The 25,509-nt window shown below is 49.0% G+C and overlaps 1 protein-coding gene across 1 annotated transcript; it reads right to left on the bottom strand.

Moving 5' to 3' along the window:
• Nucleotides 1-813: 813 nt before the first annotated feature.
• Nucleotides 814-24,152, bottom strand: NCAPH (non-SMC condensin I complex subunit H). Its single transcript, XM_056129083.1, has 17 exons — nucleotides 23,942-24,152; nucleotides 23,698-23,788; nucleotides 23,002-23,094; nucleotides 22,542-22,680; nucleotides 21,706-21,830; nucleotides 19,192-19,381; nucleotides 17,653-17,744; nucleotides 16,463-16,668; nucleotides 11,772-11,920; nucleotides 11,109-11,215; nucleotides 10,306-10,428; nucleotides 7,517-7,627; nucleotides 6,321-6,494; nucleotides 5,139-5,252; nucleotides 2,892-2,980; nucleotides 2,510-2,585; nucleotides 814-951 (listed from the first exon to the last, which is right to left on the bottom strand). The coding sequence occupies exons 1-17, from the start codon at nucleotides 24,106-24,108 to the stop codon at nucleotides 814-816; spliced, it is 2,184 nt and encodes a 727-aa protein (XP_055985058.1). The 5' UTR covers nucleotides 24,109-24,152.
• Between the last annotated feature and the right edge of the window lie 1,357 nt (nucleotides 24,153-25,509).

The raw sequence follows: 25,509 nt of genomic DNA on the forward strand, positions 1-25,509 counted from the left end.
TTAGGAACAAGTTTGTAATGAGAAATCATGTATCTTATAGCTTCCCTGCTTCTGACCTAATACTCAAGCTCTCTGGGCCATGAATAGTGATTGGATGTTTCAGTAATCCGGGCCCACCAAGAACAGAATTCTTGGGTCAAAGCTCCAAGTAACGAGTGTGTGGCTTGATCGGCAGAGAGCACAGGAGTTGACACAAAGAAGTGAAGCTAGTCCAGGCCAGGCCCTGCCAACCAGCTTCCTCTCCGTGTGCCTCCCTTGGCCCTGAAACAGGCATGCTAGCAGCACACTCCCTGCAGGAGCACTGAGAGCTAAACCGCGTCCCCCACAGTGGGCACCTACTCATATCCCCCTCAAGCCCGACATGCCTGTGTGGATGCTGCTGGTGACTCTTCCACTCTGCTAAAGACACCTCATGGCCCAGCAACACCTCCCGCCTTAGCCAGACACGTAAACAGTCCCTTCAAGGGTAAGAACCAGATGGAGAACTGATAGAGCGAACTCAGTTTGCAAAGCAGATTGTTCATGATTTTATTCTCGAGCATTATATATACATATACACACAACACGCTTAGAAGTGCACATACAATAATGTGCTTAGATGCATGAATTATGTTGTTGACAGAAAAATTTGGAAAATACAGACTCACTTTGGGGTAACAGTACACACAGAGAACAAGGAATGGGCACAGGTCTCTGTAAGAGCAGGATCTTCCACGGCTCCCTACACAGGAAACTTGGCAGGAAACATCAAGGGGAGGGAGTCAAGGGCAGCAGGCAGGGGGTAGCAGCTATCATACCCACAGGCCCTTCAGCTCATGGCGCCATGGTTGCTGCACGGGGGCTCCTTTGTGGAAGTGCTGAGCCCGCAGAGGTCGGCTCTGCCTGGGAAATCAAGTTGTCCCGCCTCACCAGGATATCGGAAAGGTCCTCAGTTCCTTCCAGCTTTAGATTCTGAAGATCAAACACACACAAATATAAGATGTGAGGCACCAAGTAGGTCCTGAGTGATTGCAACAAGAACGAAGCCATGAAGAACGAGGTCTGTCCTGTGGTAACAAGTATAAGTCACTGCAAATTTGCTGATAAAACTGGTTGCAAATCGTTGCAGTAACTGGGAACCACCGGGGCAGCCATTGAGGCTGGTTCTTGCAACAGTCATTCTGCAAGGGGCCTGCCAGATACTTTCCCCTGGGAAGGAGTTTGCTAGGAGGCCACCAGGAGCCCCAGTGCAGACAAGCCCCATTCACATTGGTCTTCTCCAGCCTGCTCACTCTACCCAGCCCCTTTGGGCCAGCTCTCCCCACCCACACTCCCCTCACGCAGACCCTCCCCCCAGCCCACCAATTCTCTACAGCTCAGGCAGCTGTGCCCTCAGGACTTTTAGTCTTTCTCACTCCCTGCACCTCACCTCGCCTCCCTTGGCACTGGAGGCTGGGGCCATGTTGGCCCGAGGTATCAATCCACTCTCCCAGAGACAGTCCCTGCAGCCTGCGCCCCAGACTAGTTCAGTCCGGCTGTCAGCCACACTGTTGGGACTTGGTGGGGCAACCAAGTCCTCTATCTGTGTCTGAAAGGGTGGGGACGAGCGGTAGTGCTTGTGGACAGCAGCAAAGGCCAGAAAGGGCCTGAGTAGGGCAAGGCCTGTGCTTATGGCTGAGCTACCGCAGATATTTCCATCATCTTGGGAACTGTGAGGGCCAATGTCACCCATTACAGGTGCTCAAATAGTTCCAACAGGCCTCCAGTGGGGGAAGGAAGGAGTGACATGCTGGGGTCAGGGAGAGGGACTAGTGTAGCGTCATCTCTGCAGCAGACATAACATAAACGCCACAAGAAACTGTGGGCAACGAGTGCACGGCAGAGGCCGCAGCACGTACTGGGACAGACCCCTGCGGCTTGCTCTGTGCAGCATCTTCTTGGCCCCATAGACTTGAGACCCAAGAGGGCCAGGAGGCTACTCTCTTGCCATGGCACTAGTTTTCTCGAATGCAAAGGAGAGTCTCTGAGCCTGGAGGCATTTTACACTTGAGGGCAACACTTCTGGGAAGATTCCTGGCTCCGAGGGTCACTACTACACGGCAGATACAGGTGGCAGCCCCCTGCTCTAATAGGACCCCCTACCTCACTGTGGAGCCCCAGACATGATCTTTTTCCTTTGAAGTTTTCCCCACTAGGGCCTCAGGGGGTCATGGCCCTTCTCACTGCTCTCTCCCGCCGTGTCCCCTCATGCACAGGTGAGACCTGCCTTTAGCCTTCGACACCCCAGAGGTGAAAGCACTCCGCACCCCCCATCTGCGAACTGCGAGATGACGACCCTCCTCTGGCTCCTCGCACCGGATGGCCTTTTTCTAACTTACTTCACGGTGCCTGGTTCCTCCTCAGGGCTGAAGGCTCCAGGAAGGGCTGGGCTGAAGACAGCCCTACCAGGTCACCCAGGGAAGGAGGGATGAAAAGCCCAGGCAGGAGGCCCCAAGCGGAGAACACTCACCAGCTGACCAGTCTGACCTACCTGTTCGTTGGCTAAGTGGAGAAGACAGGAGAAGGCCAGGGGGACAGAGAGGTTCTGAGCCATGAGGGGAGGCAGGCTGTGAGACAAAGAGCAGTGTTTAGCAGCGGCATTGCAGTGCCAGGAACAAAGGTTCTTTCATCAAGTATAAACACACAAAGGAATGTTTCAGATGCATTTTATAAGCAGGTCCTTCCAGTTTCTGATTTGGGAATAAAATATCCCCTGTTCACTCTTGCTAAAAGCGGTAAAAATATGTCTTTTCTTAAGTTGGAGTGCATAAGATCACTCATGGACACGAAGAAGGGAAGGACGGTGTGCGCCCCAGCACCAGACAGCTGGTGCGTGGCTCAGTGGGGTGCAGAGGGGAGAGACCCTAACCCACCTCTTCTGAAGGTCCTTGGTGAGCTCACTGAGCATCTTCTTGTGCACCTTCACCACGTTCCCTTCTTCTCCAGGGTCACTGTGGTTTGCCTGCCGGGAGGAGGAGCGTTAAGGACATTTCCGAGTACCTTGACCCTTTCATAGGAGCAGCTCCTTCAGAACAGCCTTCGCCTGAAGGAATTCAGTGATTTCTTGACTAGGAAGAGAGAGCGCAAAGGGCTGCAGCCACCGGGCGTAGCCACCAGCACTACTGGAGTGACCTCCCCACTAAGACACAAAAACTAAAAAATGTCTTGGTTACATACAAAAAGGTGAGACCCAGTGCCTCAGGGCTAGGCCATGACATCAATTATCCATAAATGTGGATGTTAAGAGCCTGTATAAGTGGGGGGGGGGGGGGGGGGGAACTGCCAAGAGGCATCTAGGTAGAGAAAGAAAGACAGTAACAAAAAACTGATCATTTACAGCTTTAACAGGACTGCACAGGATCCCTAACTAAAAATGTAAACATGCTTTCTGCTTACAAACAATCAGGACTGAAAGGACAAAGCAAGGTTCTTGCCTTGAACATGGCCAACCTGGTTCAATCCCTGGCACTGCATATGGGTCCCCAAGCACCACCAGGAGTGATCCCCTGGAGTAAGAGTGAGGAGTAAGCCCTGAGCAGCTAGATATGGCCCATCCCCACTACCCAAAACCCCCACATATTCATTCTCATACACACCAACACGTGCTCTGTCGCTCTCGCTCTCTCCCTCTCTCTCTCTCACACACATACACACACACACACACACACACACACACACACACACACACACACGCGCACACACGCACACACACACCCTCCTCCTTGCTAGCAGTCATCAAATGATATTATTCTGGGACTAATGGGGTTTTTGTGGGTTTGTTTTTGGGCCACAATCAGCAATGCACAGGGGTTACTTCTGTCTCTGCACTCAGGAATCACTTCTGGCAAGCTCAGGGGACCATATGGGATGCTGAGTGTTTAGCCTGGGTCAGTTACATACAAGGCAAGTGCCCTACCCGCTATACTACCGCTCTGGCTCCAATTCTGGAACTAATGTAAAATAACTATGTACAAAGAGAACATGGAGGGTAAGTTTAGAATTGGGGAAAAGTATAGGTAAAAATATTCATAGTAATTGAAAATGGGCGTTCATTAAACTATTTTCTAATTTTATGTTTAAATGTTTTTGTAAGACAAGCTTTTTTGATGGGTGGGCTATTATTTTTTATTTAGAGTTCCTTTTTAAAAAATTTTCCTCCCCCCCCCCCACATTTAAATTTTTTGTTGTTTTGCTTTTGGAACAAACCCATTAGTGCTTGGGGGCTCCTCCCAGTAGTGCCAATGAGGACCATATATTGCTATATTGCTGGGGATCAAACCTAGACCTCCAGCTACCAGCTACAAAATATGTGCTCAGTCCTTGGAACTTTTTTTTTTTTTTTTTTTTGCTTTTTGGGTCACACCTGGCGATGCACAGGAGTTACTCCTGGCTCTGCTCAGGGGACCATATGGGATGCTGGAAATCGAACCCGGGTTGGCTGCGTGCAAGACAAATGCCCTACCCGCTGTGCTATCTCTCCAGCCCCTGGAACTCTCTTTTAAGTCCCAAAGTTTTCTTTAGAACAAGAATAATTTTGGGGGCAGGGCAGGATTTGGGTCATACACTGGAGTGCTCCGGGGGGACCATGCAGTGTCTGAGATTAAGCCCCAGGCTCCCACGGGCTATTTAGCCCTTCGGACTACCACCCTGGCACAGGAACAAATTTTTTTGGTGTTTGGGGATGGGTGGTTTGAGCCACACCCAGCAGTATGCAGGGATCACTCCTGGTGGCTGTACTCAGGAGACCATACTGTGTGCTGGGGATTGAACCAGAATTGGCTGCGTGAACAGCAAGCACTTTATCCCTGCTATACTCTCCACCTGAACGAACTCATTAACCAGAATCCCTATGGGATAGAGTATCAGGGATCACTGAATTCAAAGAGTGATCAGAATCCCATTGCTGCCTTTCTGGCCACACCTGATGATTCTCAGGGCGAGTCAGTGCACGGGAGGCTGTGTGAACCCCCCATGAGCACATGATCTTAATCCTTTCCATCATCTCTCCAGCCCTGCTCCTGGATTTTTAAGCAAACGCTTCCAGTCTTGGAGCCACTGAATGAGGCCCCTTTCCGAGACCCCTTCTACACAGGTCCTGCAGAGGATGCGGGACACACTACCTCGGTGTCTGCTTGCTTGGAGGGCTCTGTCAGAAAACTCCACATGTTCTGCTTCAACTTCTTCATGTCCATCTTTTTGGCGGTTTTGGCATAATGAATTTCAATTTTATTTACCTGAAATAGGGATGTGACAAAATTAAACAAAAGTAGAAGAAAAACAAACAAACAAAAAAACCATTTACCATCTAACTGCAAAAAATAAAGACAGGAACTCAAATACAGAACCTTGTTCCAACCAGTTATCAAGAGCTGAGGAAATACGACAGAGTCTCTCCTCTCATTCTAAGTCCTGTTCAATCATGTGCAATCTACAGTAAATCTGACCTGGACTATCAGCATAAAAGAGACAAGTTAGTCAAGGGTCTGTGAAAGCACTAAGCCTAAGACCATCATTGAGACGCTGAGTGCATGACAGTTTTATGGCAGGGCCAGCGATTGCATAGCATTTAAGGTCTTGCCTTGCATGTATGTTCCAGCCCAGGTCCATGCCTGACAATCCCTGAGCCCTGCCAGGAGGGATTCCTAAGCAGAGAAGCAGGAGGAAGTCCTGAGTGCTGCCCGATGTGGCCCAAAATAAATTTTAAAAAAGATTTCCAGTGGCAAAGGAAAAGACAGTACAGGGGTTCAGGCTCTTGCCATGCCATCCCCAGCACCACCAACGATCCCCCGAGAACCTCCGGGAATGACCCCTGAGCAAAGCCAGGAACAGTTTGCCCTGAGCACTGCCAAGTGTGACCCAAAGTCTCCCCACAAGAAAAAAAAAATTCCAGTTTTACCTAATCAGCAGAGAAAACCATGTTCTCCGCTCACAGCCTTATTCATACACTGTACTGTGTGGCTGACTTGTTCCACTGGTCTTCCTTTGTACAACCTAACCTACACAAACCTAGTGTATATGAACCCATTCCCCATAGTTGCATTTAAGAACCAGTCACTTGGCTAAAGTGCTAGAGAACCTGCCTGCAAATGGGAAGAGTGGGGTTCAGTTTGCACTACCGACACACTGTTGCAAGTCCCCAGGGCCTCAACTAGGAAAAAGGATCAGCCACTTGAAAAGCAACAGGATAAATCATGAAGAAAGAAAAAAAAAATCAAGGTCAGTTGGACCTGGCTCTCACACAGGAGGCAAATTAAACAGACTTCAGGCAAACAAGACAGAAGGTGGCTCTTGGCCTCCCCTACCTTCTGAGGCTCAGCGACCAGATTGGAATCCCTGTAAGTGGTGATGTCTAATGGGACGTTGGGCACATCACCATTCTCTTGCTCTGTATTAGATGGAGGGCACGTGGTAAAGTCAAAGGTCCCAGTTGGTCCCACAAATAAGTTGTCCGGCTCTTCGTCATCACTGTCAGCAGCCTAGACAAGGAAACAGCTTTTCAAGCTTGGCAGAAGCCACTTAAGGGTGTAGAAAACGCCCTGCAGAAGACGATTTGGACACCAGAAGCAGAGTCAAACCGAAGAGGAGTGTGTGGACCCCTCTAGTTGTCTTCTCTCTGTGCCTTCAGGGAGAGAAGCAGAGAGGAAATCCGAAATCCCAGCGGGTCGTGTCCCCTTTGGATTCTAAGCAGTTGAAAGTTTCAAGTGATGAAAAGCAGCCCAGAGGAACAATCACGGCCTGTGGGCAGCAGGTCTGCCAAGGAGCTGGTGAATAGGTCATTCTCAGGACAAACCCCGGGGGATCTGTCTGTCCTGCGGGGTGGAACGGAACATCACCTCTTCCTAGGCACCCTAGGTGAGCTGATGGATGCTTGAGAAGCAACTGTGAAGAGGTCAGTCTGGACTTACACCAAAATGTAACCACCTGCTGTCCGCCAAGTCAGAATATAAGGGGCACAGAGCTTTGCCACTCTTTCTACCCCTTTCCGGGCATGGAGACCTGTGGGGTCCAGTCCTAGCTCCCTTTGTTGTTCAAATTTGCATCTCATGAGTAAACTCAGAGAAAGGACCTTGAGATAACTAGCGAAACCAGGATGGGAAGGAGTTTGTCCGCATTCAGGATCTCAGAGCCAAACTCAGAGCTACTAGCTCATTGGACCACATTGTCTTTATGCCATGTTTTGATAATAAGCTCAACATAGGCATTCCTAAGAGCAGAAAGAGATTCTTTTTTTTTTTTCCGGTGATGCCAAAAAATGTCAAGTAAGTGCTTTTTGAAGGCTAAAGACTCTACCCACTTCTTACTGGCCTGCTGGAGTGTGCTCATCTGTTTCCTGCAGAGGGCTGCAGAAGGCCAGGCCACACCTTGGCTACTTCCTCAACTCTGCGCAGTTTCCCCCACCAAATTCAGAATGTTCTAGAGCTTTCTGTCACAGAGCAGACGCAGGAAGGAAAAGACTCTTCTACTTGTCAGAGAGGTGAGAGCTCTTCTCTCCTTTTACCTGTAATCCGGGGCAAAAGTTGGAGGTATCATTAGGATTGTTGTAATCATAGTCTTTAATCTCCTCATAATGCACACTTCCTGTCTTCCGGTCTTGGGACATCTTAAGTACCTAGAAGGAAGGGAAAAAAAAAAACAACTGCAGAAAAGCAATTTCTAGGAAAGTAGCTGTAGATCTCCGATTATACAATTTTAACTTATAAGGCCCCAGGGGACCCCCAAATCCATTAACCTTTAATTACATCCTGTTCTGGCGGACTGGGCCGGCAGCTCTGAGTCACTGTCCATCCCAAACAAGCCAGAGGGTAGGCTGACAATGAACTCTGCACACACAATTTGGAAGAGGGTCCTTCACTAACAGCAAAATGGCCAAGCACAACCTGCTGATGTCATGTGTGACTGCTGAACAATTCAGATTCAACAAGCTACCAGCTGAGTGCAGAGGCAGCCTGTCCCATTCCTGGGCAATCACAATCCTCATGGATCTACAGGAAGAAACAGCTATTGTCCTGCTACACCCGTGGGTCCTCTCTGGGGACTTCCTATGACAATAGTCCCTCAGCTATTTCCTGATCCACAGACGTGCAACTTTTACCTGTGGCATGTCACTCTGGGTGAAACTGGGTGGGAGATGTGTACTGGTTACAACAGCTCACTGAATATTTTAGATGTAACTGTGTATTCCAAAGGCAATCAAGTCCAAAAACCTCAGGCAAACATAATCCACAGGACTTAAAAGTTCCCACTTTGAGGCAAAGTGATAGTCTAATAGGTAAGACATTTGCCTTGCACAAGCCTGACCTGGGTTTGATCCCTGGCACCCCACATGGTCGCCCAAGCACTGCCAGGAGTAATTCCTAAGACAAAAAAAAATTCTTAAGACAAAAAGAGAGAGAAGTTCCCACTTTTCCCCTGTTCCTGATACAATTTCAAAACCCCTCTCCACTCAGAAGATTTGTCTGCCACAACTGAAATGACCCATTACCTGTAAGAACTCTTTTGGGAAGGGAAATGACCCCTCCACAGAGTGGAAACAGTGGTACTGACAGGCTGATTGTGAAGCGGCACACTCTTGGTCGAATGGTGAGAGGAAGCCTCAGTTTCCCCTTACCAGCTACATTGAGCAGCTGCATTTCAGCTGTACCCATCCTACATTTTAAATAGCTTTGCAAATTTTCTGGGCTTTCTTAGAATGGGAAGCTTATAATATCCTCAAGATCACACATTCTGCCCCAGACCTTGGGGTCCCAGGAAACGAAGCAATAACTGGCAACTTGCAAGTGGCCCCCCTGCCCCGGAGGCTGCCGTGCTGGGGACAGTCTTTTGCTGAGATCTTTATAAAATGGTTTGTTTGGTTTTGCTTTTTTGGGCCATACCCAGTGATGCTTAGGACTTACTCCTGGCTTTGTGCTCAAGGATCATTCCTGGTGTGGCTTCGGGGACACTAGGTGGTACAAAGGCTCACACCCAGATGGTCAAAGAGAAAAGCCAAGAGCCCCTAAACAAGCCAGACCACTCTGTAAGTGAGTGGGAAGCCTCAAGTTCTTGGAACAACCAGGTCATTTAATAAGTAACCCAAAGATCAAGATTTCCTATTTGAAAAAACCCACAAAAATGAGTCATACTTAGTCCAATACTGAGTTCCTACCTGGCTGGGGAGTTTCTTTTCTACTTTCCAATAAACTTTTCTATTTTCAACTTTCATTCTTGAAAATACTGAAGAACCTGAGAGCAATGGGCAAACAGAGTCCAGGCCTCATCCCTTCTACAGTAAGTGTCTAATGATCCAATATTTGATTTTTCATGTTTTTAGAGTTAATGACCATTTTCCTGGGCAAGCTCTGCTACCTGGCTTGCCCTACAAGGGAATTTGCTCCTGTGGATAGTCTGGAGTTCTTTCTCCTAAAAGAAATAGTTAGAAAAAAAAAAAAGGAAAAAAAAATCAAACAAAAACATCAACTCCTCAGAGTGTGTGTAATGATCCAACAATTCTGTCCTTATTATTTTTTGTTTTTGAGTCACACCTAGTGGTACTCTGGGACCACACGGAGCGGGGAATCAAAGCCAGGCCTCCTGCATGCAAAGCCTGTGCTTGGTCCAGAGCTATCCCGCTTGAGCCCCCAAAACTTTGTTCTGTCACTTTGTATTTGAACATAAAAATTGCCACTTAGGCCTCATTTTCCAAGTGCTCAGAGCGGGGGGCCTGAGGAGCCCGGGAGGCAGGGGCTGTCGCAGCTGGAAGTCAGGCGAGACTGGCTGGCAATGTCCCCACGGCCTCGAGTGCAGCTCTTTCGTCTTAGGGCTCCCGTCCTTGGTCAGGCAAGGTCGTCCTGGCATCTAACCAGCACTGACCAAAGCCAGAGGCATGACTGCGGCTTCAACTCTGCCTTTCAGCAAAGAGAAGGATCAGAGAAAAATCTGGTGATTAAAAACATTTAGTTGGTTTACAAAAAGAGAATGTGAGAAATGAGTGGATTCAGGAAGTGTGTATATATACCACAAAGATCTTGTGGAGAAGCAGCAAAATAAGGAAGAGGAAACTGGAGGCTGTGGGCTTGACATCCAAGACTAGAGCAAGCAGGAATGTGAACCAACAGTGTCCAGACAAAACGGAACTTGATCTGAGCCACAGCCTCGCTGCCCTGGTGGCAGAGACAGGCACGCTCATGGCAGCAGATGGGCCTGGGAAAATGAAGGAACGGTGACTGGGGGAAGGAGTAGCGTGGCAGAGGAGTGAGTGCCAGGAGGACTGTCCGAGGCAGCAGTGCCAGGAGCCAACTGCAGACTTACCCGAGTGTCCGGCTTCAGGTATAGCTGCACAAGGCGATCCACATCGTAGTGGAAATCAGCAGGGAGAGTGGTGGCTTTCCAGTTCCGTCTCTCCAGCGTGGATTTGGTAAGAACCGTGGGTGCCTGCTCCAAGTTAAAAAGAGTGGAGTTCAGGTACCTTAGGAAGAACGCTCAAAACATCTGGGGCTGAGGGCGGAAGCTTGTGATTTGGGCAGCAGTAGACTACAATCAGAGTTGTGTGTCAAGAGTGACTGCAAAACCATGCAATGGGCAGTGACATGGATGGAACGAGAGGACAGCATGCCGAAGAGAGTCAGTCAGAAGGAAAGGGACAGAGAGCGATCTGTCTCATATGTGGGGCTTAAAGATACACGGCAAGGGAGCCACACAACAGGAGAGCTGAGTCATATGACTGAGTTAGTGTGTGTGTTGGGGGAGTGGATTTGAAAGGGAGGGGTGCTGGGATCCTTGAGGAGAGAGGTGGGAACACTGGTGATGGAGGCTCAAAAACCTGTACACAGGAATCATCACTGACAGGACTGTAAATCACAGAACTTCACTCAATAAAAAAAGTTTGTTTTTTTTTTAAAAAATGACACTGCTAGACATTATTCATACTTTAAATCTGATTCTGTCACCAAGTTTAGGATTATTTCTCAATCCCTCTAGGGAATGAGAGAATATGAAGATATACAGTTATCTAAAGTTAAATTTATAGTGACAAAAAAACTTGAAATCACTTCTGTGAGGGAAAGAGGGGGACAAGAATAGAAAGCACGAGTGCAAGTAAATGTAGCACGAACCTTTGTTTTTTTAAAATATGCATCAAAGTTAATATCTGCATCAAAGCAAATTTCAAACTCTTTCTTCGGATTTTTCTTTTTGTTCTCTGCTTGTGAGGTAGCTGCCGCTGCAGAAAGAAACACAGGCATCAAGTGTTTCCACCTCTGTGGCCTAAACTACTTCTTCATCGCACAAGATCGACAACAGCCTGGTGAGCACCACAGTTAGCATCTGTGTCTAAGTACATTGGCAATTCTTGCTTAACTTCAAACTTGTTTTGCTAACACAACAAAAACCACACACTATCCCTTCTCTCCAGAGACTGCAAAACACCACACTTGTCCATCTGTCTTCTGCAGAGTGCTGCCTGGCGCCAAAGGGCCCTCCAGGGCCTGGTGTCCTGCCACTGTCTGAAGCCCCAGGGATGGATGACAGGGAGCACAAGGTCTTGAGCAAGTTCTCCAGACCCCAGTCGTGCAGGCGCCTCAGCTGGAGGTGACCCCCGACCCCAGACAAGGCCAACAAAGGCTGGTTCTCTGGAGTGTGAGATCGTGAGAGGCACAGAAGTGCAGGGAGACTGGTTGTCTGATGCTTGTGGCTCCCAAGCTCTGGCACCTGCAGACAGGCAGCTGAAAACCACTTTCTACGCCGCCTCTTCTATTCCACCTAGGAGGAGTACTCACTTTTGCGTCGCGGTCGAAAGCGCCAGTGATCTGGGCCAGCCCACATGGACAAGGTACGGGGACTAAAATAGGAATATTCTCCGGGTTTCATGGATAGAAGGGGGCACATGGTCCTGATATCTCCATCTCCAAGGGAAATCCTGTCTTCCCTGTAACACATGTGAAATCATGCTCTCATGTTCATGGCAACAGAGAGTAGAATCAGATACCAAGTAAAGAAGCATGTGATGGAACAGGAATATTCCACCTACCCACATTTCCACAAAGGAACAACACATGCCAACAGAACTATTTTATCATTAACAATCCCTTAGATTTTACTTCATAAGTGCTCTTGCTTCCCTAAACCTTAGAATAAGATAATAAACATTTAAGACGGCTCAAGACATTTTCATTATTTATTTTGCCATGTTGGGGAATAAACCCAGGGCCTTACACATGCAAGGCAAATGCTCCTCTACTGAGTCACATCTGCTGCAGTATTTTCTATTTTATAACTTAGATGAAATACGAGCTTATCCTTTTGACAGACAAGCAAACAGAGGCGGAAAGAAATCTAAGTTTTTTTATGACTACACAGCAATGGAGCTGGAGAGATAGTACAGGGGTTATCAGCCTTGCACATGGCCAGCCCCTGCTCAATCCCCTAAACACCTCCAAGACTGACCCCAGAGCAGTGCCAGAAGGCCCATGAACTGCCACGCGTGCCCCCTTCCCTCCAAATACCACATACACAAGGTAGAAAAATGCCAGAGCAAGGTGTTAAAAAATAGATGCGGGGCTGGAGCAATAGCACAGCGGGTAGGGCGTTTGCCTTGCACGCAGCCAACATGGCCGACACAGGTTCGATTCCCAGCATCCCATACGGTCCCCCGAGCACCGCCAGGAGCAATTCCTGAGTGGTGCGTGAGCCAGGAGTAATCCCTGAGCATCGCTGGGTGTGACCCAAAAAGAAAAAAAAAAAAAAGAAAAAGAAAACAGATGCCCAAATCCCAGCTTCAGGATTAATGCTTATACAAGGCTTCCTGACTCCAAGGCGAGCCTGCACCATTTCCTTATCATTCATCCATCAATGTTACACTTCCAGCGAATGTGACGACTATGTTATTTGGTCCTATTTCCACTAAATGATGGGGGGGGGGGGAGGTCCCCCATTGAATCTCCCTGGCAAGCAAGGAGCATTGAGCTCCTTCTGGCGGAGTGAAGTGGCTTACCAGCCAGTCCAGCACAATAGTTCTGGCCTAGTTTTGCCCCTTCTAACTCACCACCAGAACGCGGGAAGCAGCTTTCTCCTAAGGTTGCTGGCCTGCCCACCTCCAAGGACCTCAGTGTCATTATACTGCCCTCTAGTGGCAGAGACAACAAGGACTATAAAGAAAGCTTTAAAGAGTCTTGTACTTTAGAGATCACAGATCACAGATCATCCTGTTATTCGCCGATTGCCTCGAGCAGGCTCCAGTAACGTCTCCTTCATCCTAGCCCTGAGATTATATTCAAGGATCTTTAGGAGAATGAGACCCATCATTGTTACTGGTATTTGGCATATTGGGTACGACACAGGGAGTTTGCCAGACTCTGCCGTGTAACCTGCCCACACGGCACACTTTAGAGAATCTTCCATTAAAAATCACGAAACAGTATTTGTATATTTTACTGTGTGGTAAAAATTTGATCTGAAAAAACCTGGGCCAGAGATATGGCACAAGTGGTAGGGCCTTGAGTGTGTAAGGTCCTACATTCAATTTCTAGCACTGCCTGCCCCCTCTCCTCTCGCTTCCCAATACCACCAAGCCAAGCCCTGGTGCCCCCTGAGCACCTCCAGGAGAGAATCTCCAAATGAAAACAAAACCCCAAATCATATCCCCCAAAAGAAAAGAATAAAAGTCCACTGCCAACCAAGCCCCCAGTCACAGTTCTGATCTGTTAAAGGTCTAATGACCAGCCCACACCACCAACAACTGAACCATACCGACTTCAGGTGACATCAATAGCTTTCCCATTCTTGTCCACCAAGTGTGGGGTGCTTGGAGGGCCCCCTCGAGATGGGAGATGTGGGCTGAAAGTAGACTACAGACTGAATGATGGCCAGTCAATACCTCCATTGCAAACCACAACACCCATAAGGAGGGATATGACTGTCACTGTCCTCCCGTTGTTCATCGATTTGCTCAAGCGGGCCCAGTCACGTCTCCATTGGAGACTTTGTTGTTACTGTTTCTGGCATATCGAATACGTCACGGGGAGCTTGCCAGACTCTGCTGTGCAGACGAGATACTCTCGGTAGCTTGCCGGACTCTCCGAGAGGGGCAGAGGAATTGAACTCGGGTCGGCCATGTTGGCTGCGTGCCCATAAGGAGAGAGAGAGCAAAAGGGAATGCCCTGCAACAGAGGCAGAACGGGGTGGGGGGGATGGGGTGGGGGTGGTGCAAGGGATACTGGGATCATTGGTGGTAAAGAATGGGCACTGGTGGAGGGATGGGTACTCAATCACTGTATGATTGAAATGTAAGCATGAAATTTTGTAAGTCTGTAACTGTACCTCATGGTGATTCATAAAATATATATATGCATATATATGTAAAATATAAAATAAAGTGCTTCTGGAAAACAAACAAACAAAAAAAGCTTTCCCATCCTAATGGACAACCCTCCAAAACTTTTGGGAAAGGGTTGGAAATTTGTTGGGAACTTATAGGCAAAGCTAGTTTGGCTCCAATTCCTGGAGTCTGAGGAGCAGAACGCTTGAATGAAGTCATTTGATAACAGGCACCTAGGACCCTACCTCTCCGCAGCTGAGCTTATGTTCAGTGTGGCCATTTCTCAAAGCCCGCCCTTCCGATGTGCCAGTCCCTCTAGAGGGGCTCTGTTTTAATAGCCGCACCCCCGACATGGGCTCTCCTTCAACTCAGAACTATTCAACCACACCATGGAGCACTGCAGGAAACACCTCCCAGCTGCTGCCAGCACTTGCCCTGGTGCTCAGGGTCTACTCCTGATGGGCTCGGAAACCATGTGGGGTGCCGGGATCAAACCCGGATCAGCGCATGCAAAGCAAGTGCCCTGACCACTGTATCATCTCTCTGGCCCATCAACCCTTATTGTAAAGATGCAACAAAGACGCCACAAAGGGATGCCTCACACCTCACAGCTCTGTGGCAGCAGCACATTCAGTCCATTCAAATCTTTACTAAGGGCCAAGGTGACACCTCAAAGAGCCAGTGCGCAGGTGCTGCATGTGTGAGGCCTGGGTTCAGTCCCTGGCACCACATGGTCCCCTGTGCCTCAGTGGAAGCCATTCTTGAGCACTGAGGTAGGAGGAGTCTCAGGCACTGCCAGGTATGGCCCGAACACTTTATTTCCAAGAGAGGCCCATCATCATGCCACAGGGAGGGGTGTTCACTGAGTCAGGTTCTAAGCCCCCTGCCCCTCCCTCTGCATCCAGTAGGGTGGAGTCTGAGGTGCATTCTGTTGGGACTGGAGAAGTGGAGGCACTTACTCAGAACCAGCATGTTCCAAAACCCAAACGGAGCTGCCTAAGGCCTCCTGACATGCCACCGCCAGCTCCTTAGTTCAGCAACAGCATTTCCCTGACAATGGGAGCGGATCTCAAAGGAGCTCATTGAGGACCCAGAGACAGCACAGCAAGGAGGGGGCTGCCCCGCGTATGGCCAAATGGGTTCGATCCACAGCATCCCATATGATCCTCCAAGCACTGCTGGAGTAATTCCTGAGTGCAGAGCCAGGAGTAAGCCCTGAGTATCACTGGGTGTGGCCCCAAACAACAAACAGCACATCCAGGCCTGGAGGCATACTCAGCAACATCATGCATGCCGAAACATGTCTGAGGCCCTGGCTTCACTCCCTGCCATACACACAAATAAAAAACCACCCCCATTTTTCTATGTGTGTTTTTATTTATATTAGGTTTCCTAGGCCATACCCGGGGGACCATGTGGTGCCAGAGATGGAACCTGGGCCTCCTGCAGGGGCTGCTACCTTCAAAAAGAAAAAAATTTTTTTTTCTTTCTTTTTTTTTGGGAGGTGGGAGGGGTGGGGGGGGTCACACCCAGCGATGCAGAGGGGTTATTCCTGGCTCATGCACTAAGGAATTACTCCTGGTGGTGCTCAGGGGACCATATGGGATGCTGGGAATCGAACCTGGCCCGGGCACGTGCAAGGCAAATGCCCCACCCACTGTGCTATCACTCCAGCCCCTACGTTTTAAAAAATTTTTTTAAAAAAAGTCTTTTTTTTTGTTTTTGGGCTGTACCTGGCATTTCTCAGGGGTTTCTCAGGAGTAATTTCTGAGTGCAGAATATGCTCCGGGGACCATATGGGATATTGAGGGTTGAACCCAGAACTGCTGTGTGCAAGGCAAGCACCCTGCTCACTATACTACATACTCACTATATCCTATGGGCTGCTACTGCTGATGTAGAGCAGAGCCTGCTTCTCTACAGGGAAGGAGGAATTGGACTGGAAACCAGACTTGTGTAGAACGTAGAAATGCAACACCTGAGGAATCTGATCTGTGCTTACACTCCTAGCTGTACACATCAGGGGCAGGTGAGCGACCAATACAAGTCAGAGCAGCCTGGCACACCAGCCCAGGCACTCCAAGGTGACCAGACGGTGCCAACACTGGTGCTGAACACCGAGGGGAACGTGTTTCATGTGCCAAACAGCCTTACTGGCAGCTCTGGGTATGGCAGGGTGTCTCCTGGCTTCGGAACTCAGTGCGGTCCCCGGAAGCGGTTTGGTCGGGATCATCGTGGGCATCGAAGTCATCATTCAGTGGCTCTTCAGGGAAGTCCCCACCGTCACTCTCCTCCACCTCAGCATCAGCGTCGAACACCTGGTCAGTCTTCTTAAATTTGTCCACCAGGGCTGACACAGACTGCAGGGAACAAAAAGACAGTTGTGTGCTGGACCTCATCCCTGGAACCAGCCTAGCCCAGCCCAGCCACAAGATAGGAAAGGCCTGAGTAGCTGTGCCTCCTTACCCTGAAAACCCAATTTCCTGTACCCCTCCCCCACACACGAGTTCTCATGCTAGTAAAGCACTGAGGAAGTTTATATTGTGTGGCACAGGATGGAGTATTGTTGCCAGACACATTCTGTAAAACATGAACAGGAATCTGCATCCATTAACTGCATGTTTAGAGAAAACAGTTTGCCATGGAGACCATTTATTTTGGAAACCGTGTGAAGTAAGCTAAAGGGGGCCTGCTAAAAATACAGAGGAGAGAGGACAGCTTTACACATGACTGTTTCTCAGAAAACTGTGCCCAGAGACTCACCCGGAAGAGCAGGAAATTCCTCGAGTTTATCAGTGGCCTAAGAAACCAGAGGCCAGGAGCAGGGCGATGGCTCAAAGGGCTAGAGTGCGCACCGGCATGTACCAAGCCCTGGGTTCAATTCCCAGTACCACACAGCCTCCTGAGTACCATGAGGGGTAGTCCTGGTGACCCCCAGTACCACCAGGAAACCCCTCCCCACAAAAAAAGAAAAATGTGGAAACAAAGCCAGAGGCTACCGTGACAGGTTTTTTTGAGGAGCAAATCAGATTGCAAACATGTCCTGCCCAGGAACAGAGGGTCTGCCAGTCCCTTGGAGCAAGGGGAGGGAGCCCCACACTGAGCCCAGAATCTCTTTAGCCGTCCACGGGTCCTGCAGAAGTTCACAACCTTTCTTCCCCCTCCACTTTTCCTTCCTCGTGAATGAAAATAATCTTCATTGCCAAAAGAAATATTTTCTGTACTCCTGGCTACGGAAAAGTGCACCAGTTTTAGTTCCCACTGGGCAGAGCTAATCTGGAGTCAACTCACTGAGCCCATGAAGTGCTGGAGGGATGCCCCAGAAGCCCCAAAGCTGAGCCTACCTCATTGTGTGTCTCACTGTCCCACTGAGTGAACTGGAAGCCAGCCAGCGAGGGGCAGATGGGGCGGTCTTCTGCACACTGCTGCAGGGTGCCTGGAGAGGACAGAAGACCACAGCTGGCTCAGAGAGGGTGCAAGAGGGCCCTGCTTCACCAGCCAGGAGGGGTTGGGGCACGGCCCATCAGAGCAGATAAGTGACTCAGAGACCTTCAGAGTCCAGTAGTCCAAAGCCCTGCATGTATATCCCGTTAGGTAATGGTGTTAAGTTCACTCCCAAACTACAGGAGCTATAGATGACCTGGTTGAAGGTTCCATGGTGAGTCCAGCCTTCACCCTCACCTGTGCTGCTCAAAGAGTCTCAGACTGCTCCAGGCACAGGAACTGGAGGGGGTTATAGTTCCTTGCCGAGCCAGGATGAGGAATGGGCAATAGAACAAGTCTGTTCTCAGGATAACACAGGAGTGTGAGTGTGAGACCAATATGCAACACCCTCATCTCCTCAGGAACCCTGGAGCAATATTTCTCTGGCGAGATAATTTTTTTTTTTTTGCCTTTTGGGTTACACCCAGCGATACAAGGGGTTACTCCTGGCTCTGCACTCAGGAATTACTCCTGGCAGTGCTCAGGGGATCCTATGGGATGCTGGGAATCGAACCCGGGTTGGCCACGTGCAAGGCAAATGCCCTACCCACTCTATCGCTCCAGCCCCTCGACAGAATGTTTCTTTTGGGGGGAGAGTGGCTTTTTGGGCCCTGCCCAGCGCTGCTCAGGGCTTACTCCTGGCTCTGTACTCAGGGAATCACTCCTGGCAGGGCTCCGAGGACAATATGGAGTGGTGGGAATCGAATCAGGGTCAAGAGCATGCAAGGCAAGCATCCTGCCCACTGTACTATTACTCCTACCCTGATAAAATTTCTGTAATACTCCTTTCCTCAGCTGGATCACAGGCAAGGGCCTCGGTTTGATCCCCAACATCACCTGGCCACCCAAGCATCCCTGGGTATAGCCCTGACAGTCCCTAGTATCATTGACAAGGCCCCCAAGGAACAAAGGAAAAAAATAAAGCCCTGCCAAGATCCCCTAAATGACAGTGGGAACCAACAACTGACTGGGGACACTTACTTGACTGTGACCTAAACAATGGTGGGTGTTAGCTCCTGTTTTAGACTCCAGGCTGAGAAAAGCCAGGAAGGCAGTTTGTCCCCAAAAGAGGCCCAATATGGCATTCTAGAGGAAGCTCCAGTGTCACTGACATAAGCAACGTGATGTTAGCATCAGGGCATTCTACACCCCACAGTTATGTAGAACCATACCCTGCTATTGAAAGGCTCTGGGGAAAGACGTTGTGCTCTGCACACTTCAGATGCTTGTTTGGGGGCCTCACACTCTAGTGCTCAAGGATGATTCCTGGCTCTGAACTCAGAGATCAGTCCTGGAGGATTTCCGGGGCACCATGGGGGATGTTAAGGATCAAACCAGGGTCAGCTATGCGCAATGCAAGCACCCAACCTGCTGGACTATCGCTCCAGCCCCATACTTACCTTTTAAATCTGTCATATCTACCCATCCCAAATCTGGTAATTCACGAGGTTCTCCAGCGGACAGAGTGCGGGCATCTGAAGGGAAAAGCAGCTCACTTCTATAATCTTCACAGCGGAGGGTGGAGAGAAATATCCCTGCGGTGCTACACTCATCAAACGAGGCCGCAGTCTTCTGGAACATGGGATCAATCTGGATACAAGAACAGAGAGGAGGGGAAAAGCTCCTTAGGTAGCCAAGACATATGTAAACCCTCATTCACTGGACCCTACTCATTTAATTCCAGAATACACATTATTCCAGAATGCCTCTATGTGTAATCAGAAACAGGGGGAGCTTTCCAAACGATCAGGTAAAATCCCCTGCCAACAGGCCGCAGCCCCCAAAGAAAGGCTATGTGTGGCTGGGAGGAAACAGATCGCCCATCTGAGCCCATGGCCAAAGGCACAGGGCACGACAGATTGTCACAATATCCCGGCCAGTCCCCTACTGCTGCCCTCTCCACAGTCACGGTCCTCCCGTTGTTCATCGATTTGCTCGAGCGGGCCCAGTAATGTCTCTATCATGAGACTGGTTGTTACTGTGTTTAGCATATCGAATATGCCACGGGGAGCTTGCCAGGCTTTGCTGTGCGGGCGAGATACTCTCGGTAGCTTGCGGGGCTCTCCGAGAGGGACGGAGGAATCAAACTCGGGTTGGCCATGTTGGCTGCATGCAAGGCAAACGCCCTACCGCTGTGCTATCGCTCCACACTGTCTGCAAATGCCTAGTTCGCGTTTTGGTTTTTGGGCCACATCCAACGCTGCTTACGAGTTTCTCCAGGTTCTGCACTCAGGATCACTCCTGGCAGGGACCACATGGGATGCCAGGCATCAAACCCGGGCCAACAGCATGCAAGGCAAGAACTGCACCACTGCTTCGGTCCCTGTAAATGTCTATTTCTACTGAAATGCTCTCACATACAGAGATGACCCCAAGGCTGGGTCAGGAAGAATGACCTAGCCAGGTCACAGTAAGCCAAAGGACATGACAGGGTCACTAGGCGTTAAGGCCCCTCGGCATGGACACACCATCAGCAAGGATCTCAGTCCTGGGAGTCTTCCGGTGAAGCTGTTGTTGTTGCTGGAAAAGATGTCACGCCACAGCAGCGATGGTGCCCAGGGACAGAGAAGCCGCAACCAGACAGCAGTGAACTGGAGGACTGGCAGCTAGCAAGAGCACAGTCAAACCCCACCAAAGGGGGTTGGAGGACCAGGGCACAGACGGCAGTGGCTGGCGAGGTCTGACGGTGTGTCCAAGCTGAGGGGTACGGGAATTGGCAGGCGCACTTTCTGGAAGGTCCAGCAAGCTCATGGAGGTCCTTGTGCCAGGACTAGGCCAGTGGGAGGTGGGAGTGTCGTTTGAAGCAGGACAGGGAGTGGTGCCCCTCTGCGGGCTCCAGGTCCTTAGAATATGGCTCCTCAGCCTTTGCCATGCTCCCACCACCTTCAGAGCCTTCTTCAGAACCAGACAGGTAGTACAGTGGGTAGGGTATTTGCTTTGCACACAGCGGACCCAGATTCCATCCCTGGCATCCCAGATGGTCCCCTAAGCACCACCAGGAGTGACTCCTAAGTGCAGAGCCAGGAGTAACCCCTGAGCATCACTGGATGTGGTCCAAGACCAAAAATCAAAAACAAAAATAAACCCAGAATCTGTCTTCCCCTTCGGAGGGGGTGCTCTCCCGGCAGTGCTCAGGGTGTCAGACAGCCCCCGGGGATAGAGGCTGGGCTCCCTGAGGAAATCCTGTACTCAGTTCTTCCAGCTGCCCCCGGTCCCCCCAGACTAGACATTTGGTTCCTGCTTCTTCCCTTTGAAGATAATTACTGAGGAATCAGATTTTTGTCAGGGTTGAGATTTAGAGAAACATAAATCACTATAATTTCTAAGATTTTTTTGGTTCCTCCTCTCCCAATACTTAATTTTGCTTCCTGGAGAGTGATATTGGCCTCATGAGAAGTGAAGGAGTTAAAGCGAGCAGGTGGAAAGAACCTTCAGGAAAAGGTGAGTCCAGGGACACTTGCTGATAACTGGTAGGGGCTGAGGGGTGCCCTGTTGGTATGGCAGCTGCAGCCCTGGGGGCTTATGTGTGTGATGAGCACTAAAGGGTGGACAGTGACAGAAGCCATGCCGCTGATGCTCGGTGCATGTCGAGGCCAGGGGAGTGGGCATTCTAATGAATGATAATGTGGGCCAGGAGATAGTACAGCGATCAGGCGTTTGCCTTGCATGTGGTCGACCCGAGTTCAATATGGTCCCCCCAAGCAACTCCAGGAGTAATTTCTGAATGCAGAGCCAGGAGTAACCCTAAGTATCGTTGGGTGTGACCCAAAAAAGGAAAAAAGAAATACAATGATAATGCAGAGAAAAAACAGGGTTTTTTTTGCTTGAGGATTTAGTCAGCCATCAACCACCTGGGCAAGCTCAGCCCTGGAGGTTTGTAATTTGCCAGAGACCACATAGATACAATTCCTCACCTCACATTTTCGATCTGCTTCAGAGACATTGAGGTTATTTATATTCTGCTCGATGGTTTTATATGAATGCTTCTTCTTTGGTTTCAAAGCCTTTTTGGCTGTTTCTGCTTCCAGAGCACTTCCATCTAAAGAAGGCATAAGGCAATGGTTTAAAATATTACTTCATATTCTTCAAAATGTGACAGCGTGATGAACGATAACAATTAAAGCATATGCTATTCTCTCCAAGCAATATGCACATCTAACTGAGGCCACGGAGAAACCAGACTACCAGAATATGTACCTGGTTTATAATCCAAGCTGATTTTCCAAACATCCCTAATTCAGGCAGCTCCCTAGTTGGAGATGTTTATTCAATCTTATCTAACACCTGGAGGCCTTTAATATAAAAAAGGTTCTTCTTTTTCAGAGAAAACTACTCTGGTGTCTAAGCTTATTTTTAAACACAACGCTGAAAATATCCCTGTTTTCAAAGGAAAGATGACTTTTTGGTGACTTCATTCCAAACAAACACTGTCCTCCCATTGTTCATCGATTTTGCTCAAGTGGGCCCAGTAACATCTCCATTTTGAGACTTGTTGTTACTGTGTTCGGCATATTGAATACGTCACGGGTAGCTTGCCAGGCTTTGCCATGCGGGCGAGATACTCTCCATAGCTTGCCGGGCTCTCTGAGAGGGGCGGAGGAATCGAACCTGGCTCAGTCAGGCTGGTTGTGCGCAAGGCAAATGCCCTACCGCTGTGCTATTGCTCCAGCCCTCATTCCAAAACATTACTCAAATAACTGAAGACTACAACCTTTGAATGATTCCTCTGTCCCCATCCCAAACCATGTACCGGCAACGTGGCTCTCTCCTTCTTCTGGGGGCGCTGCATCTTTGCCCAGTCCCCCCAGAACTCTGTACACATCAGCATGGACGGCATCGACACGCACAGCATAGATCTTGGTGCTGGCATCAAGTGTGCCAGCTGCCACCTAGTCAAACAAGCAGAAAAGGAACTTCTGAACAAGCAAAACAGCAAGCTTCACAGAAAACTAACAAACCCTTAAAACAAAACAAAACAAAAACAAAGAACACCTAAGATTCCCTGAAGACCGAAAAGGAAGAAACAACAAAACAGAACGATATCTTCTTTACATTTCATCAGGTGGGAAAAGAAAGCAGAGCAGCTAGTAAAATGTCATAACAGAGGTGTTCTTTTGTGTTTGTAGAATTTAATGTGCCAAGCTGAGTACTGGAAATGATGACTTAAAAAAAATTATGAGTACAGATAGAAGAGTGAACATCCTTCTTACTTTAAAGTTGGTCGGTTCAGCGTCTTTCTGCTTAAGAATATCTGACATAAAATCAATCAAGTGCAAGCCAAAGGCATTCTTGGTAGTGATTTTCTGAAAACAAAGTTGCAGAAAGTCAGGTTATTAATAGTCTAAACTCACATATATAACCCTGATAGGCAGTTACATTTTTAGACAGAAATATCCCACATCTCACCACAAAACTCAGATTCCACAAATACTTTGTTACACAGCTGAATTCTAACCCACATCACCTCACTCTCAAATGTACAGACCCCCTGGGAGTTCACTGCATGCAGGCCCTGATGGAAGTACTGCCCACAGAGGGGAGGCTCACTCGCAGGCAGGTTCCGCTGTCACTGGAGAGAGGGCCCGCGACAGTGGCTGGTGACCTGCCAAGGCCATACAACTTGTAAGTGGCAAAGACACAATTTCAACTCGGGTTAACTCCAGAACTCAACGAGTGTGCCATTCCACTCTCTAGCTCTATCTTGTTCCAGAACTCACACCACTGACCCTGCAGCCATGCTGCCTCTCAATACACTGCAGACAACCCACAGAAGGAGCAACAAAGGCTTCGGGAATCAGTGGAAATCACCAGCCAGAGCAGGAGTGCAAATGATTCCATCAACCAGGAGGATGTTTCGCCTCCAGCCACGCTGTGAAACTGTCCAAGGTAACCTGGCAGGTACTCACATTTTCAGTGGACAGCTTGATACAGGTGGAATAATGTTCTGTAATCTGCGTGTTGGTAAATTTAGGAACAGAAGTTGAAATGTCAGCATTCCTAGGGGAAAAAGCAAGCAAACAAAATCAGTTGAGGACCCATTTGACATTTCAAGATCCAGAGGCAGGTCCACAAGTGACTAGACACGTCAGCTCCCCGACTCATGCCTGGATCAGGGTGGCTGGGCCAAGGAGGCCGCAAGGCTGCACGCACCTCCTGGAGGGGGAGGCTAGCAGATGGGGTGAGTCTGTGCTGAACTGCAGGTCAAAGATCTTGGAGCGCCTCCGCTGCATGCGCTCCTTCTCGTCATCATTCTGGGGGATGTCTTCGAGGACTGGAGTGCTGGGAGTACTGAAAGGGCCCTTCCTGGACAGCGCCATGGAGAACAGGTGTTCTGAAGGTGATGAGACAACGGGGGCTTGCCCGTGAGTCTTGGAAGAGTCACTGACTATGACAGAACAGAAGACATGTCAAGAAACCTTGAACATTTCCTGTCTCTTAAAGAGGGACATCAGAAGTGTGAGCAATAATAAAGCAGGCAGAGCACTTGCTTTGCACGTGGCGGACGTTGGTTCAATCACCTGCATCCTATATAGTCCCCCAAGTCCTGTCAAGAGTGATCCCTGAGTGCAGAGCCAGGAGTAAGACCTGAGCACAAATAGGTCTGTCCCAAAAGCAATGAAAAAAGGGGTATTGGGCTTGGTGTGGTGGTGCAGCTCACCACCTCTTTCCCACTTATATCTTTTTTTTTGGGTTGGGGGGGCCACACCCAGCAGTGCTCAGAGGTTCCTCCTGGCTATAATGACAAATAAGAAGCTATATGTAATGAGGAATATGAAACTGTAATGAAAATTAAGAAAATATGATGGAGACTGGGGAACTAAAACTGACCCCCTAAGTTAAACAAGAGGAAGGGAGGGAGAAACATTCCTTTAGGACCCTAATTAACCGAGTTAAAGGCCCAGCAGCCCACCAGACTGACGTTAGCACACTGGGCCCCATAGATTTATGGGAGTGCACGGGAGATGGTACCTGAAGGCCGCACCAAAAATGGGCAAGATATACTGACACTGACTTTTTGAGCACCTGAAGGCTGTACCATGTGGGAACTATGCATTGATAGTTTTTCTTTTACTTATTGCCTCTGTATCCCCTGTTAACAGATAAGAATGTACGTAGATTGTAGCCCACCTTTAGAGAATAAAAGAGAGATCTCAGCGAACGGGGCTCCAAGTCTTTCTCTTCTGACTTGGGGTCCTCAGCACTGATTGTCTAATAAACTCAGTATCCTATCCTGAGCTGTCTCTCTCTCTGTTCATTCGCGGCTTGCACCAGCACAACACTGGCAGCGGCTGGGGAACGATATGGGGTTCTAGCAATTGAACCTGGGTCAGCCATGTGCAAGGCAAATGCCCTACCCACTGTACTATCACCCTGGCTCCCTTATGTCTTTTCTAACCCTGACATTCTAAGCTGGAATCACTGTGGTTTGGGGTTCTTCTGCTCCCTTGCCAACCTAGACAAATGTCCAATTGGCAGAACTTTGACTCTAAAGTGATATGTGTGTGGGCAAGAGACAGCCGCTACCCTAGGAGCCTCACAAGGGAGAACAATCATAATGCCAAGCAAGAGAATATGACATTGAGATAAGGGTGACAAATGTCACATAAAACTGTCTCTGCCCTATTTCCAGGGAAGAGACAGAGAATAAACATGGATAAGTAAAAATAAATAGAATGTTCCAAAAACTCAATCACAGTTTACTTGCTAAGTAGAAAAGG

This window comes from Sorex fumeus, unplaced genomic scaffold (assembly GCF_029834395.1).
Source record: "Sorex fumeus unplaced genomic scaffold, SorFum_2.1 ptg000006l, whole genome shotgun sequence".
In the NCBI taxonomy this organism is placed as follows: domain Eukaryota; kingdom Metazoa; phylum Chordata; class Mammalia; order Eulipotyphla; family Soricidae; genus Sorex; species Sorex fumeus.